The 14,520-nt window shown below is 34.5% G+C and overlaps 1 protein-coding gene across 1 annotated transcript in view; it reads left to right on the forward strand.

Moving 5' to 3' along the window:
• Window positions 1–642: 642 nt before the first annotated feature.
• The window catches only part of LOC136028534 (solute carrier family 12 member 6-like), a 236,358-nt gene continuing 222,480 nt past the window's right edge, over window positions 643–14,520 (forward strand). Inside the window, 1 exon segment of the mRNA XM_065706380.1 lies at window positions 643–994. Within this exon segment, the coding sequence (XP_065562452.1) occupies window positions 784–994 (211 nt within the window). The 5' untranslated portion in view covers window positions 643–783.

A 14,520-nucleotide genomic window follows, 5' to 3' on the forward strand; every position in this document is an offset into this window, starting at 1 on the left:
GTCCTCTCCTCAACGCCTCACTCTTTACGTTAGAGTTTCTTATTGTTTTAGAAAGTAGAGTTGTGAGAAAGAGTCAAACTTTAGCGTACAGAGTGGGGCGTTGACGAGGGGACAATCCCTTTCATATATGGAATGATTTCTGTTTGTTTTAATATCGTTCCGTACTTTCAGTTAAAAAAAACAACAACTTGTTTTTAAACTGATCTTCGATCGGTGAGCATTTCTGTGACCGACTGATCACAAGACGAGGTCCCATACTAAGTCACATAACTTCAGCTCTGAAGTAGAAATGCAAAATTGTCATGGGGGCTTGAGTTAAGCAAATCACAAAGTGTAACCGGAAGTTGTAAAGAAGCCTTAATGAGAAACATTAAGATATTGTTTCAAATTTAAAATATGTACAAATCCCAAATATATTATAGATTTATGCTATGTGAGCTAAACAGTTTTCATTTCAAACCACGCGGTCGAATAGCAGCATCGATATAAGTTTACCAACATATATAAATAATCAGTTTGTCTTCCCCGCTTTCTCAGCAATTCAATAGGAAACCTGAATATTTGCATTTAGTTCTTGAGTTTCCCGGTTTCTTGACGCATGCCCTTAAAGACTCAACGATCTCTTTGGAAAGTCCAAAGATAGTTGCTCCCTGGACGGTCTCCCTTATTTTTAATTCACATTGTGTTACATCAATTGATATAGATTAAGTGATGCAATTGCGTGATATGCCAGAGTGAATAATTAAATATTTTGGACTTACGGGATATTTGTATTTCGGTAAAATGCCTTTGGGTAAAAAGCGACGTTCGAGATTAGATGCAGAAACTCAAACTGGTTTTCGAGTTACTGATCTTTTGGCTTTAGAGGCCGGTGCAGATTTAGACGCTTTGCTGGATAGAAACATCCTTGAGATAGGATTATCAGATGCTGTTCATCATACTCAAAGATCATTGCATTCGCAGGGATCCACTCCGGCTAGGTCCCTTTCTTATGGTATGTTATTTGAGAGGTAGCTTATTCAAACAGAAAATTTTACGCTTTAATTATTTTTTTTTAGTTTTTAAGGGGCAATTTATTTATAATTAGACATACTTTTGCATGAAAAACGGGGTTCTACAAAACTGGATGCAGGAGCCCAAAACTGTTTTTACAGGCTATATCTTAATGAGCTCAGCAGCCACGCCTGCTCGGAATAGCTGAAGGATAGACACCGATACTTTTTAGTGCATGCAACTCAACGACATCTATAAAGACTGGTATTGAAATAGCGACTGATTTTGAAAGGCTTCCTGCCGTATCCCGTTTTTTTGGGAGAGGGGATACACACAAAAAAAACATTAAGGACGCATTAAAAATTTTTATATGTATTTTTGTTACGCTTTTATGACTTGAATAAACAATCGGGGGTGGGTCTTTATTAAAACTTGAGGCAAACAGATATAAAGTCATAATAGTTAAATCTTCAAATGAACATCCATTATTATCAATGAATAAATTAAACACAAAATGAACAGAAATTAAAAAAAAATAGCCACATCAATCGTTAAGACAGAAAATATTAGATAGATAAGAAATTTGTTTTCAAAACTCACTACTGTAAGCCCTAAAGGGCCAAATTCAAATATTTAGGTTAATAACCGAAAAGAGGGCAGAAATAAAAAAGTCTGAAAAAGAATGATAGGCCTACACTTAAAACTGGCAAAATAATGGAAAATTTAAAATGTCAGAAGGAAGAAATCATTAATTAATTGCTATTTAAAAGTGCCAATTTAATAAGGGGGGGGGGTGGCTTAAATTTTGTCGTGTCAGTGATGATCTGTCGTTTTGTTGTTTTCTTATTTTACTCATCAGTTTTATTATAACGTAGTTAACAATGTAACGTAGTAACGTTATTTGTAAAACTGTAACGTCATTATACATTTATTTTAACGTAGTGAAAGAAGGTGAAAACAAAACGAACATACAAGGAAAAAACGTAGCTCTTCTTTTAAAATACAGTTTAAAAGATATGCCGATCAACAACCTATGCTTTCAAGCTTTAGAGTAAATTAATGTGAGAAATAAGTAATCAAAGCATTATAAGCTAAAAAGTGGTTCAAGGACTCATTAAAATAAAAAGCTGTTCATGGTAAAGCTGTATTTAGTCAATACTGAATTCAATGTTTTGACAATCAGGTGCTGGGAAAACATTTCAGGAGACAGCTGAGATTTCAAATTGTATAGTCTATAAATATCACGTATTTGGTACGTAAAAGAAGAAAATGAAGTACTTTTTGAAAATTACCATTAAATAAAACAAAATATTATAACAAACAAGTATATGTGGGCCAAAATGACTGGATATTAGCCTTAGGCCAGAAGTAAAGCTGGCACTGTAAATATTTCTCAACTAATATCCCCCCTTTTAGCTTGAATTCTAGATGCTTCGCTTTTGATGTGTGTTTTTCTATTAAAATTCGAAGTTTTCCTCCCTTTAGTTCACCCCAAAGAAGATGTAACGCTTCTATAACTAGACAGAGCTTTTGACAGCATGAAACTTGGTGATCAAGAAAGGCTTTGATCTTTAAAAACACTTGAAAAAGTACAAGCAAATTATGCATAATGTATTTAGAAAAGTACAGGGAAGATTATTTATAACTTTATATTCTAGGAAATTAGTTTCCCCCCCCCTGCTCTTGTGCACGACTGAAGGAGCCAATCATTCAAGCTCTCAGTCAAGTCTAAGTCATGCATTTTTTTTTTACTGTAGCAAACGATTTAGCATTTGAAAACATTTCAAGTAAAAACGTTGACCATTCTAGATTGAGCGAACATCCAGATTTTATGAACATTTAGGAACAGCGTGTTGTGCTTTTTCAATTTTAAGTCATTTTTAATAGGAAATAAGTGTTGAACCAAAATCAGAAACTACTTTTTTCTCTCTCCATCTTTTTTCTCTATGCATCTTCTTCTCCCTCTCCCCCTTTCTCTCTTTCCCTTTCTCTCTCTATCTCTCTGTTCTCTTCTCTATGGATCTTCTTCTCCCTCTCTCCCTTTATCTCTCTATCTCTGTTCTTTTCTCTATGAATCATCTCCTCACTTTCTCCCTTTCTCTCTTTTCCTTTCTCTCTCTATCTCTCTGTTCTTTTCTCTATGTATCTTCTTCTCCCTCTCTCCTTTTCTCTCTCCCTTTCTCTATCTCTCTGTTCTTTTCATTATGCACTCTCTTTTCCCTCTATCCCTTTCTACAACTTTTGTCTTTCTACGTCAATCCAAGAAAGAGGGAAGGATTTAGAACTTGATCAAAACATTGTTAGTCTAATACGTGCAGATTTGACGACAAGGCACAGGGTCTTCATCTCAACTCAGTATTAAAAATTGGCTGGATTAAATGCTTACATTAGTTTCTATTTCCTGTGTGAGGTTGAACAAATTTCATCCACGCATTGTCTCATTGTGACTAGGCTTCTGGAAACCTGCTAGAACTTCGACATCCTGCTTGATGACTAAATTTAAAAATTCAATCGGGCCATCTTGCTTTTTATTCCATAAAGAAGGGAAAGGGGGATTCTAATAGTACCTGGCGTGCCAGGGGCTCTTTGAAGTTCCACGTTACGAGGCCTAGCCTTTTTCATGATTAAACTGGAAAAGTAAAATTTTTGTCTGCACTTTTTTGTCAGCGATTGAATGCTGAATCTTTGTGACATTCGTAGGCTATGTTGTTATGGCCCCATTCAAAGAGGAATTTCGGTCAAAATTGTCAACTTGAAGCTATTCCTCCAATAAGGGGTGAGTCTCACAACCATATAACAAAATTGAACGCACTCATGCTGATTAGATTAGAGTTTTGTCACGAGCTTGATTTTTCTTCTAGTCTATTGTTGATTGTGGAGCTAGTTAAAGACGGAGCAAACTTTGCTAATCCTGCCTTAAATGTTGCTATGCTGTATCTTTTGCGTGCATCAATGACCGGGACATTTGAACTCTTCCACTCTGTCTCTCAGCTATCCATTAAGAAAAAGCATTCCCTTTGGTTGAGAAATAATTTGTTTTGAGAATAATAATCGCAAGTTCTGTCTCTCTAGCTGCTGTTACCGATTTTTCCGTCATATCCTGTGTTTTTTGTTCTGGACGAAGGCTTTGAATAGAGTGTCATTTTCAGAATATACAGTGCCGGGTCAACAATGGTTTCTTGTACAGAGATGGAAACATCATCAACTTCCTTTGATGCATTTTTCATGATTCAATCAATGATATAGTTGAAAGAAATTGGCGATAGCAAACATCCTTGGTAGACGACATCTAGGATTTCAAGTAATTCCAATAGCTAACCATATATTTGTGCGCTATTAAAGATATTCTAAAAGTATTATAAAATTTGTCACAGTGGGGGCCGTAATTCGGGGTAGAGTGTGCCAATGAAGTCAAGAAAGATTACTAAGCTGACCAATCTGTGCGTGAAACGTTGGTAAAGAAGAAGACAGTGGATAAACATATGGCCTACGCATCCCATTCCAGAGTGGGAGCCAGCTTGTTTCTTCCATGTTCTTTGCTCTCGCACTTTTCTAAAGCGGCTCACTATAGCAATTGCAAAATAATCCCACTTAAACACATTAGTGAGATTCCCCGGCAATTTTTACAAATTCCTTCATCATCTTTCTTGAATACATGGCATATAGCATTGTTGCACTGGTCCTGGGAAATATATTAAACTTCTCATCTTTGCTAAGTAGGCTCATTAGGGTCAACGAGTGTTAGGATTAACTTGTTAATTCCAGCTGATAGGGCATCTTCACCCAGGGTTTATATTGTTTGAGCCACTTCACGGTAGCTCTGACTTTCCCTATTGAATATCAAGATAAATTGCAAGGATACCGTTCCAGAGCTGATGAAGTGGCTGGCTACAAATTTTCACTCCACTCGGCGGAAGAAATTTTGGGTGCAACATGAAGTTTCATTTCTAACAAGTCATTGTAATGGTCTTTTCATCAGTTCATTCTTACTCATCGTCTTGTGATGTCCCATTTTACCTTTTCACATTTTTCGTCATGGTATTCTTTTGCTTTTTAAAGTTCAGTGTTCAAAGAATTCTATGCTATTTACGTGTCTCTTTTCTAGCCACAGGCTAACTCAGTAGCCAGCTTTGAACTGTAAGCATTTTCTTCTCTCTATGCCTGCATATGAGGTTTCTTACAGAGCTCTCTGAATTCCAACTTGTTCGATGCTGTTTTCTTCTCATGCTAGACAATGATTTCTTTGGCACCATTTTTTAGCATATTTTGCTCTCTTTCAAAGGATTTGAGTAGTGATATCTTTAATCTCCAACCGGTTCCTCTCAATGAATTCCTCTTCTGGACTCTGTTTTTCTTGTTATGCTTGTACCGGAACTGGAAAGCAGTCCTCAACTAAATCTTAAACTCAACCCTGACTTTTTGAATTTTTAGTTTGTCAGTGTAATATCTAGGAAGTAGTTTGGCTTTCTTGTGGATTCATGGCTTCAGCTTTAATGTAGCCGCAAGATGGAAATGGTCTGAGCCGTTCTTTGACTGGGGTCGACTTCCCTGAAAATTCAACAAATGACTAACGATGACTTCTCTCTCTGGAAGATTAATATTTTATCCACCCAAGCAAACTAATGGCTGGCTCTCGATTTCCATGTAAAATGTAATGTCTTCAGGATGCGCTAATCCCGTTGTTTAAATCATCTCTAGGCAGCAGCTGGTCTCATTTTGGGTACCTATCAATTGTATTCTGCATCTTGTCATAAAAGGTATCTTTCCTACCCAAGGCTACCCAAGGACAGATGCGTAAGTGCCATGATTGTCATATTGAAGGGATGTTGAAGCATACTGATCTGCGTAACCTGTTTTCATATTGACTCCCATTTAAGCAAAGTCGACTCAGCTTTTTTGCTGAAGGAGGAAACTAATCACATGTAGGCCAGATTCACCTCCGGATCCAAAACTGTAGAAATAAAATTTCTCAAAAATGATTTTTTTTCTCTAGTTGTTGATCTCCGTTTTTATTAAGCATTCAACGAAGTTATAACGACATAATTTTGTGGTGGTAAAAGCCTGCGTCTCGCCCCGCTTCACAGAAAATACATTCCAGCTTTGATAGCCTAAAACTTTCTTTAAGCAGCCTTATTAACAAAATTGACGCAGGACCTGTCTGCTGATTGTTTTTTTGTTTTTTTTTGTTTTTTTTTACTGAGGTTGTTGTTTTTTTTGGCACATCACCTACCAGGCCTTAGTGGGATTTTTTTTTTATATTAGGCACAAATGGCATGAATCCCAGATTAGACAGCAATAAGAATATATATACTAATTTATAAGAATCCCCCCTCTCAGTCCTTTACTTATGTAATTAATAGTTCAAGTATGGTTATTGTTATACCCATTTGCTCCTAATAAGAAATCACGTCAGTTTCAAAGAAGATATGCAAAGAAAATTCCAATTGACAAAATATGCACTGGCTTTTATACAACTTTGCGCAATTTATTTTATGAGAATGGAAATAAAAGTTGGTGCAAATTACTTTTTTTTTATCGGCTTCAAGTTTTGGGTTGATGAAGTTTTGCTTCAAGTTTTGGCTTCAAGTTGATGACGAATGTATCGGTTGCCGCATCAAGTTTTTCAGCTTGTGATAAGTCTGCCATGATTTCTTCTGTGAGGGTTAACTTTTGTTTCTGCTGCCTGAAAAGTGTCAACACTTTTCTGGTGTTGTAAATGTTGCACTCTTCGTATGCGTTAAGTATTTCAGAGCCAGGGATGGTGGGTTAAAATATTTTTATTTATCAATAGTAGAGTTTAATGTAAAATTACTGTATCAAACGAACGTTTGTAAAGTAAGGAAAGTTTGTTATTGTAAAGGAACCTTACCTAATCAGTGTTTCAAACGAACTTTCCTTTGATAAATTAAAAGTTACTATGAACAGCCATAATTTTTTGACCCACATGTCATTCACCATAGATTTGTGAATCCTGAATACATCTCTTACTGGGGACAAGGTCTATTTTCAGTTAGAAAGTATGGTCTGTTTTGAGAATAGAGGGGACACGTGGACTAAAATGTGTACATATAGATTTTGTTTTAATTGTTAATTCAATATTTTCTTTTGTGCTATAAGAACTTTTCCGTGCCTAAAGGTAATCTTTTTTGCAGTCGACTGTCACGTCCACCCAATCCAGACTTCTGCTATACTTTTGTTTTTTCAATCAGATTAAGGGTTTTTTTACATTTTTCTGTTTTCCTTGATCTTTTCTGAGATTACAGAAGTGTTCACCACGAGACAAAGAAATGTTTTATTAACGATTGCTGCTTTCAAGAAGGCGATTTTTCTTGAATTAGGTTTTGTATTTATGACATATGACTAGTTGCCTATCTTTGTCTAAAGTAAGTGTCTCAAGAAATAAGTTTATTCAAATCCAAGCAAGTATGGGGCCTTTGCTCATAGCTCTTCTAATTCGATAATATAGTTTTTCGAGAGATATTAGTACGTGAACAATACTGACAAGGCTTCATGGGAAAAGTCTACCCTCTAGGCCGCTAAAGGTCGTAACATCCCCATAAGCTTAGGAAATCCTGATATAAATAATACCTCATAGAATTATGGGACATATACCCAATTACCTTGACGGGATCTGTAATAACTATTTCAATACCCATTATGCACACATAACTTAAACTTTCAACTTTATGAACAATCTAAGGAAATACTTAGTGTGTGACTTCATACATTTAAAGAAGTTTCGATTGTGTCACAATTTCAACTCATACTTTGTCCAAGATCACATCGGTGTCGTGATGGGGTGTGTTTTTGCATACATTTAATGTAGATTAGCCTACGGTCAAAAAATCATCAGAGAAGGGATTTTATAGATACTACCATCATCGAACATCGAAGAAAGGTCATTTTTATATTTTATTTCTAAAAATTTACTGAAAAACCATAGCTTCGGTATGAATCACAAACTGATTTTAAAGATTAGAGTACTTCAAATAATTTATTTCAATTCTTTATTTCTATCAATTTTATTTTTATAAGAAACTTAGTTTTATTTTATGATACATTTCTTAGTTTCCATGGGTTTTAATTTATTTAACCGTAGATAAATTTCATATCGTTCATTAATAAGGATTGCTGAAAATCATTAGGTTGATTAGCTCCTCGAAACTCGAAATTTGTAAAAATTCAAATGAACCAAAAAAAATAATAATACCTATTTAGGCTCTAGAAGGTATTGCTGGATGTTTTAAGCGTCTCGCAGTTAGCAAGTCAAATTTGAACCTTGAATTTATGTTATAGGTCGGCTTCTAGAAACGCTTTAGATTTAACAAAACTTAGTTAACTATCAAGTCTGCTTTTTTACTTTTAGAGTTTTACTCACCATGAAGTGAGCTGAAAAAATTCACCAGACTTTGAAAATAAAACAAAAGTTTAGTAGATAATTTTGAAGTTGCTAAAACGTTTCCTTAATTCGCTAAATTCAATATCCTGTTATTTACATTTACAGTTACATTTATCCTGTTCATCAAATGTTGCCGCCTGAAACCCAGGATATTTACTTTACCGTAAATGCAAGATTCATACCTCGCTTTTGTGCATCCCACTCATTACGGTAGTCACACCCAAAAGCACCCCCTAAAAAAACATACAAAAGAGTAGATGCAATGATCTTTTCTGATGCCTGCAGACATTTTCTGTCTGCAGCGATAGCGAATTATACTCTTAGCCAACCACATCTGCCCGCTCTGCTCAAAGATCAGGGAAGAAGAGGTAAATAAATAAAACCCTTTAAATCAAAATTGTCACATCCTATGGATCGAAATTATTTGAATAACTTTCTTTTGAACTGACTGTCCTTCAACGTACTTTCCCCTTGGTTAGTTTTCTATAATTTTGTACCTGGTATAAAACAACGGTATTCAACTGACAATCGAAATCAAGAACTGAACTGAACTAAACTGAAAATCCTGTTACATTAAGAATTGGAATAGCAAGCTCATGACCTAGAGTTAGAGCTTAACAATCTTACTTGAAAGCAAGATCATAATCTTAGATTAGGGATTTTGTCGGTTCGTTGGTCTAGGTTCCCAGGTTTATATGTTTTGTTGTTCAATTGCTTACATTTTGAGAATTCAGTTTATTATCTGGTTTTATGATTTTTTTTGATCCACTCATACATCTGTATCTTGAAACCAAGTCATGAAATTCTTCAAACTATATTTCAAGAATTGTCTTGTCGGGGAAAAGGCCTCATACTATGCCAAGAGACTGACAGCTATGTATCAATATTAATAAACAAATGATAAACAACTTCACAGATTTTTCACTTAGCAAACACACTTTTGCATCAATATTTTTTGGTTTGCTTCAAACAGTTCGTGGTAATGAACTGTAAGTAAGGAGTGAGCTGGCTCAATAATAACCAAACTCTAAAAATGCAATCTTGATACCAATACATATATTAAAAGAATCAGCTTAATATGCTGATTCAAAATATATAAGTCTCATTAAGTTAAGTGTTACCCGTTAATGGTTAAGGGCCTAAGGAAATTTGGCTGATTTTCCAAAAAAGGAAGAAACACCCCCTAAAAGTAATAAAATTCTAATGAAAATCACAACATCAGATTCAGCGTATGAGTAAACCCTACAGTTGAGGTATTAAGCTCCTATATGCAAAAATGTAGAAATTGGTATTTTTTGACAAAAGAATGATCACAGAGGCACGTTTTTTCCCCAGGGGTTATTGTATCGATACAGTAGTTCGATAATATCGTGAGTGGAATCATTTGAACGAAATAAAAATTACCTGTTCCTTTTTTAAGTGAACAAAAATATTGGAGGGCAACTAGGCCATCTCCCCCGCCTCTTTTCCCCAAAATTATCTGGTCAAAATTTTGAGATAGCCATTTTTTCATCATAGTTGAAAGGCCTAATAACTATGCCTTTGGATTTAACAAAACCCCCACAGTTTCAGGGGAAAGATCTTTAAGTTGTAAATTTGCCCATTGCTGACGCATAGTATTTGTTATTGGAAAACATGTATACATTTTAGGATGGGAAAGGGGGCAATTTTTCTGCTGGGTGTTTTTTTCATGGGGGAATTTTCCATGGGGAGGGAATTTTTCAGGGGGTGAACTTGTCAGGGCGAATTGAAGAATTTGTAAGAATTCCTTGGTAAAATTCTTCTCTTTTACAAAATTGCGTTCTCTTTTCAGTCTCAGTTTTACGCATAGAGTTTTTAAGGGTATTTTTCCTGGATAAATTTTCACCAGGATATAATTATCTAGAGGATATTTCTATGGGAAGGGTATTTCTCAGTGGAGATGGGGCAAGAATTCCTGGGATTATTTGAAAACAATCAGAAATTAAATAAAAACAAACTTTTTCAACTGAAAGTAAGGAGCAATATTAAAACTTGAAACGAACAGAAATTATTACGTATATGAAGGGAGTTCTTTCCTCCTCAACTCCTCGCTGTTAACACTTAATTTTGAATTTTCGTCCTCATTCCTTAAGAACGACTCCTGAAACACAATGGTCGTTTAATTAGAACAATAAGAAGCTTTTTTTTAAAAATACTAAAAAATTTTAGCGTAAAAAGACAGGGGATGAGGAGAGGGCAACCTCCATCATATAAACAATAATTTCTGTTCGTCTTAAGCTTTAATATTGCTCCTTACTTTCAGTCGAATAAACCTTTTATTTTATTTAATCAGTTCAAAGGTTGTTTACGCCAAAGAAAACGTTCAAAAATTGCTTTTGTTAAAAAGAAGTAAAGTTTTATCGAAAGCTTAATTCTTGAAATATTATTTTGATACAAAATTTTAAACTTTTTATCACACTGCCATTGCGTCAAAACAACCGTTATTTAAATATTGAGATGGAAAAGTCAACCTTTAGTGTAATTAGCTTAAAAAAGTTTCTTCCATAAATTCAGTCTTTTAAAGAAAGGTAAAGAACTACATTAAACCAAACATGAGCCAAAATAAACTCAAATAATTTTCAAATCGTAAAACTGCTACAAATTAGCAAACTACTACAAAAACAAAACTATTACGAATAGCAAGCCAAACTATGAATTCTTACAGAAAAATAAACAAAAAGATATAAAATGTTATTTTTTCCATGAAAAAGACTATGTCAATAAAAAACGAGCAGACATTAATTTAAAGAAATTCCACAAAACAAGTTTTTCAAAGAAAGGTAAAGAGCTCAACTAAGCCAAAAAATGAGCAGACATAATGTCAAATAATCTCCCAAGCGTTAAAACATCGCAAATCACTATCAATAAATAAATAAAACCTAAAACGAACAAAAAATACTGTAAATAACTGAGTCAAATTTACAATGAGCAGAAACTAAGATGACTAGCCCATCATGAAACCTAATTTCAATATTAAGTGACTCAAAGACACCCTGAGAATTTTTAGCTCTTTCACAGTAGAGTAAATTAGAAGATATATTCAAGCTAGATAATCATTGTTTGCTTTCCTGCATCGTCCTGTTTGTTCCGTTGTATACCCAGGAATATCCAATAGCATTTCACTGTCAGAGTCCCAAAATTACAAAAACAAGCCAATTATGTCAGGTTGCCCAATAAGAAATTTTAATTGTCTATCGATAAGGAGAGGCCCTGAATGTTAAGTTGAAGTAACAAAAGATAATCATATCCTTGGTCATCCTATCCTATATATAAAACATAGAAATTACAAGGATATTTACAATAGCCTACTTTTGTTGGCATAGCCTGCAGAATTATTCACTACCCTTACTACGTCAAAAAGTTTTTGTTTAATCCTATGTACCTATGGGATAAAATGTCCCCAGAAGTAGGATTTAATTCGACTCTACCTGCCAAATACTTATAAAACTATAAACATATAATTGAGCAAAAGGAATTATTGGGATGACGCTAAAAGCAAGAAAAAAAAGGAAAAAAATTAGTGTTAAATTACTGAAATAATATTTCGTAATAGTTGGAAAGAAATTGATTCAGTAACGACCTAAGTAATTACATCAAAAAGCTAAGATTAAAAACAATGAATTTAGATAAGGATTAATAAATCAAGATAAAATTCGACAAATCTCCAAATGGCAAATTTGTGAAAAAAATCGATTTTGCATATTCGAGTTTTATCGGGCACTTCAGCTAGAACTTGCATGATCAAAACAAATCATTCTAGCGTCAAATTGTGAGGTGAATTTGATAGTTCATGATACTTTCATCATAGGCACTGCAACCACAACGCCTAAGTAAAGAACAAAGTGGTCTTTATGTATTACTTATTTTTCCTTTTCATCAAAAGGCAAAAAGGTGTCCAAAAAGGCAGAGGTGAAGCTTTCAGAGAATGTTGCTGAATGAAGTGTTGCATTATTGCTTCATTATCATTATCAACCAATTCAATAGTGGGGCTAGGTTTCACCCCATGGAAAGTTTGGCTATAAAGTAATGAATTCTTCTAACTATCTCCTACCCTGGAAATTTTGTCTTCGAGAGAATTTATTGCATAAAATTCTTGATTAAGTTAGATTTAATGTTCATTAGCTCCTCGTCAGTGTCATTATGAGATTGTTTAATGTTAATTCTTCAGAGCTAGTTTTTGAATTGATGGCACTGCATAAATTTTGGTGATGGTTTATTGCAGTTCCGGTCCAATTGATAGTGCAGGCAAATTGGGTTTAGATCTTGGTTTTCTGGGTAGGTGTGTTTTAGAGATAGTTTGGAAAATTTCCCCTAGATCATCGCTATTCTTCAAAAGCTTTATTCTTCATCTTTCTTGGTGCAAACTATGTCTATAGTGCTCCTTCTAGTAGCAGTGTTCTAATGTTGATGCTGCTGTGTTTGTTTGAATTAACGGTGCAGCTTTAGTTTTTGTGATGCTTTAGTGCAGCAAGCAGCTCTTGTTTCCCATTAATGGTACAACCAAACTAGGTTTAGCTTTACTTTTGCTGAGCGTCAATTGGTGCGTTTTAGAGTGAGTTTGGAAAAGGGCTAGACATTATCGTTGTTCTTCAAGAGCTTTATTTATATCTTCATCTTCTTAGTGCAAACTTGTTAACAGTGTTTATTCCAGTAATGGAATTTCATTAATTAAAATTATTCCAGTAATGGAAATGGATTTCAGCTATATTTTGCTTCGTATGAAACCCATGCCGTCCTATGACAATATTGTATACTTCGTGTAACAAATAACTTACTTGGTTTTTGGGGATCCTAAAGGCCACACACCATACACCATACACATCATACACACCATACACCGTACTCACCGATATTGTCCACACACCAGCTGCTTTGTAAGGACTGCAAATTTTTCTTATGCATTAGAAACTAGAGAGAAACTCTAATTGCACACAAATTTGTATGCTGTCATATTTATTATCATTCTTCTCTTGCTATTTAAGTATTTATCCCAACGTATTCTATTATTTGGCTAATGGTCGCTATGGGATGAATCCTTATTATAGCCTAGAGATTATTAACAACCAACATGGATTGTATTCCAATAGAGCTACTGAGATTAAAAGCTACTAAATAGAGCTACTGAGATTTTTAGTTTGCATTCACCATACACTTCATTCAAGACCATAAGAGCAATTCTTGTGTTACAATTAGGACTGGTTCGATTCAAGACGGTGGTTTTTATATAAGAAATATGGACAAACCACATTTGCTGGTTTTAAACACATAAGATAAGGGGTGTAGAAACCCAAATTTAGTGAGAATATAAAACAAATTCTTCTTGTTTTTTTTTCCTTCACTTTATACCAATGAAGGGGAAAAACGCCTTAAGGAATACTGGAAAAGAAACAAGATGTTAAAAGATTACCGTTTGGTCATCACCTTATAGAAAGTAGAAGGAGAGAATGGGGATTAAAGTATTGGAGACAGCAGAGAGCCGATTTTTATGACAATGGATCTTTTGAAAATTTTGATGGAATCTTTAGAAAAATTGCTTAGTTAAGAAAAGTAGCAAAATAATTGCGGGAATATCATTATTTAGTAGGTTGTAAGCCTTAATTATTTTCGAGAAAAGGTGAATATCGAGTGCATTAAGTCTGTGTACTGGAGAAATAACTGGGTCTTTGAGAAGTCACGTCTCCATTTTTTTGCGATTTCACAAAGTTCATACGATTCACCTCTTTTTAGTGATTTTGCCATACCCCCCTTTAAACTCTGCAACCCACAAGGATTCATGTCCGTGTACTTTTCCCTCATTAGAAGAATATTCAGCCCTTCAATAAAAGAAGAAGAATAGAATAGAAGAATAGAACAGACGAAAAAATTTAAAATAGAATTAGAATAGAAGAATAGAATAGACAAATAAAGGAAATAGCTTGGTTCTCTTTATAATAACTGGGATCTCAAAGAGGTATGGTAGTCTTCTAACCTCCAGTAAATGGAAGGAGCTATTTTAACAAGGGATCAGCTAATATAGTTTTTTTTTTCAGAGAAATTGTCTATGGATTGTTTTGGGTACCCATGTAATTGACCGTATTTAAAACAGTCAGCTCTAAGAAAAATGTAGT

Source organism: Artemia franciscana, chromosome 6, assembly GCF_032884065.1.
Source record: "Artemia franciscana chromosome 6, ASM3288406v1, whole genome shotgun sequence".
Lineage (NCBI taxonomy): Eukaryota > Metazoa > Arthropoda > Branchiopoda > Anostraca > Artemiidae > Artemia > Artemia franciscana.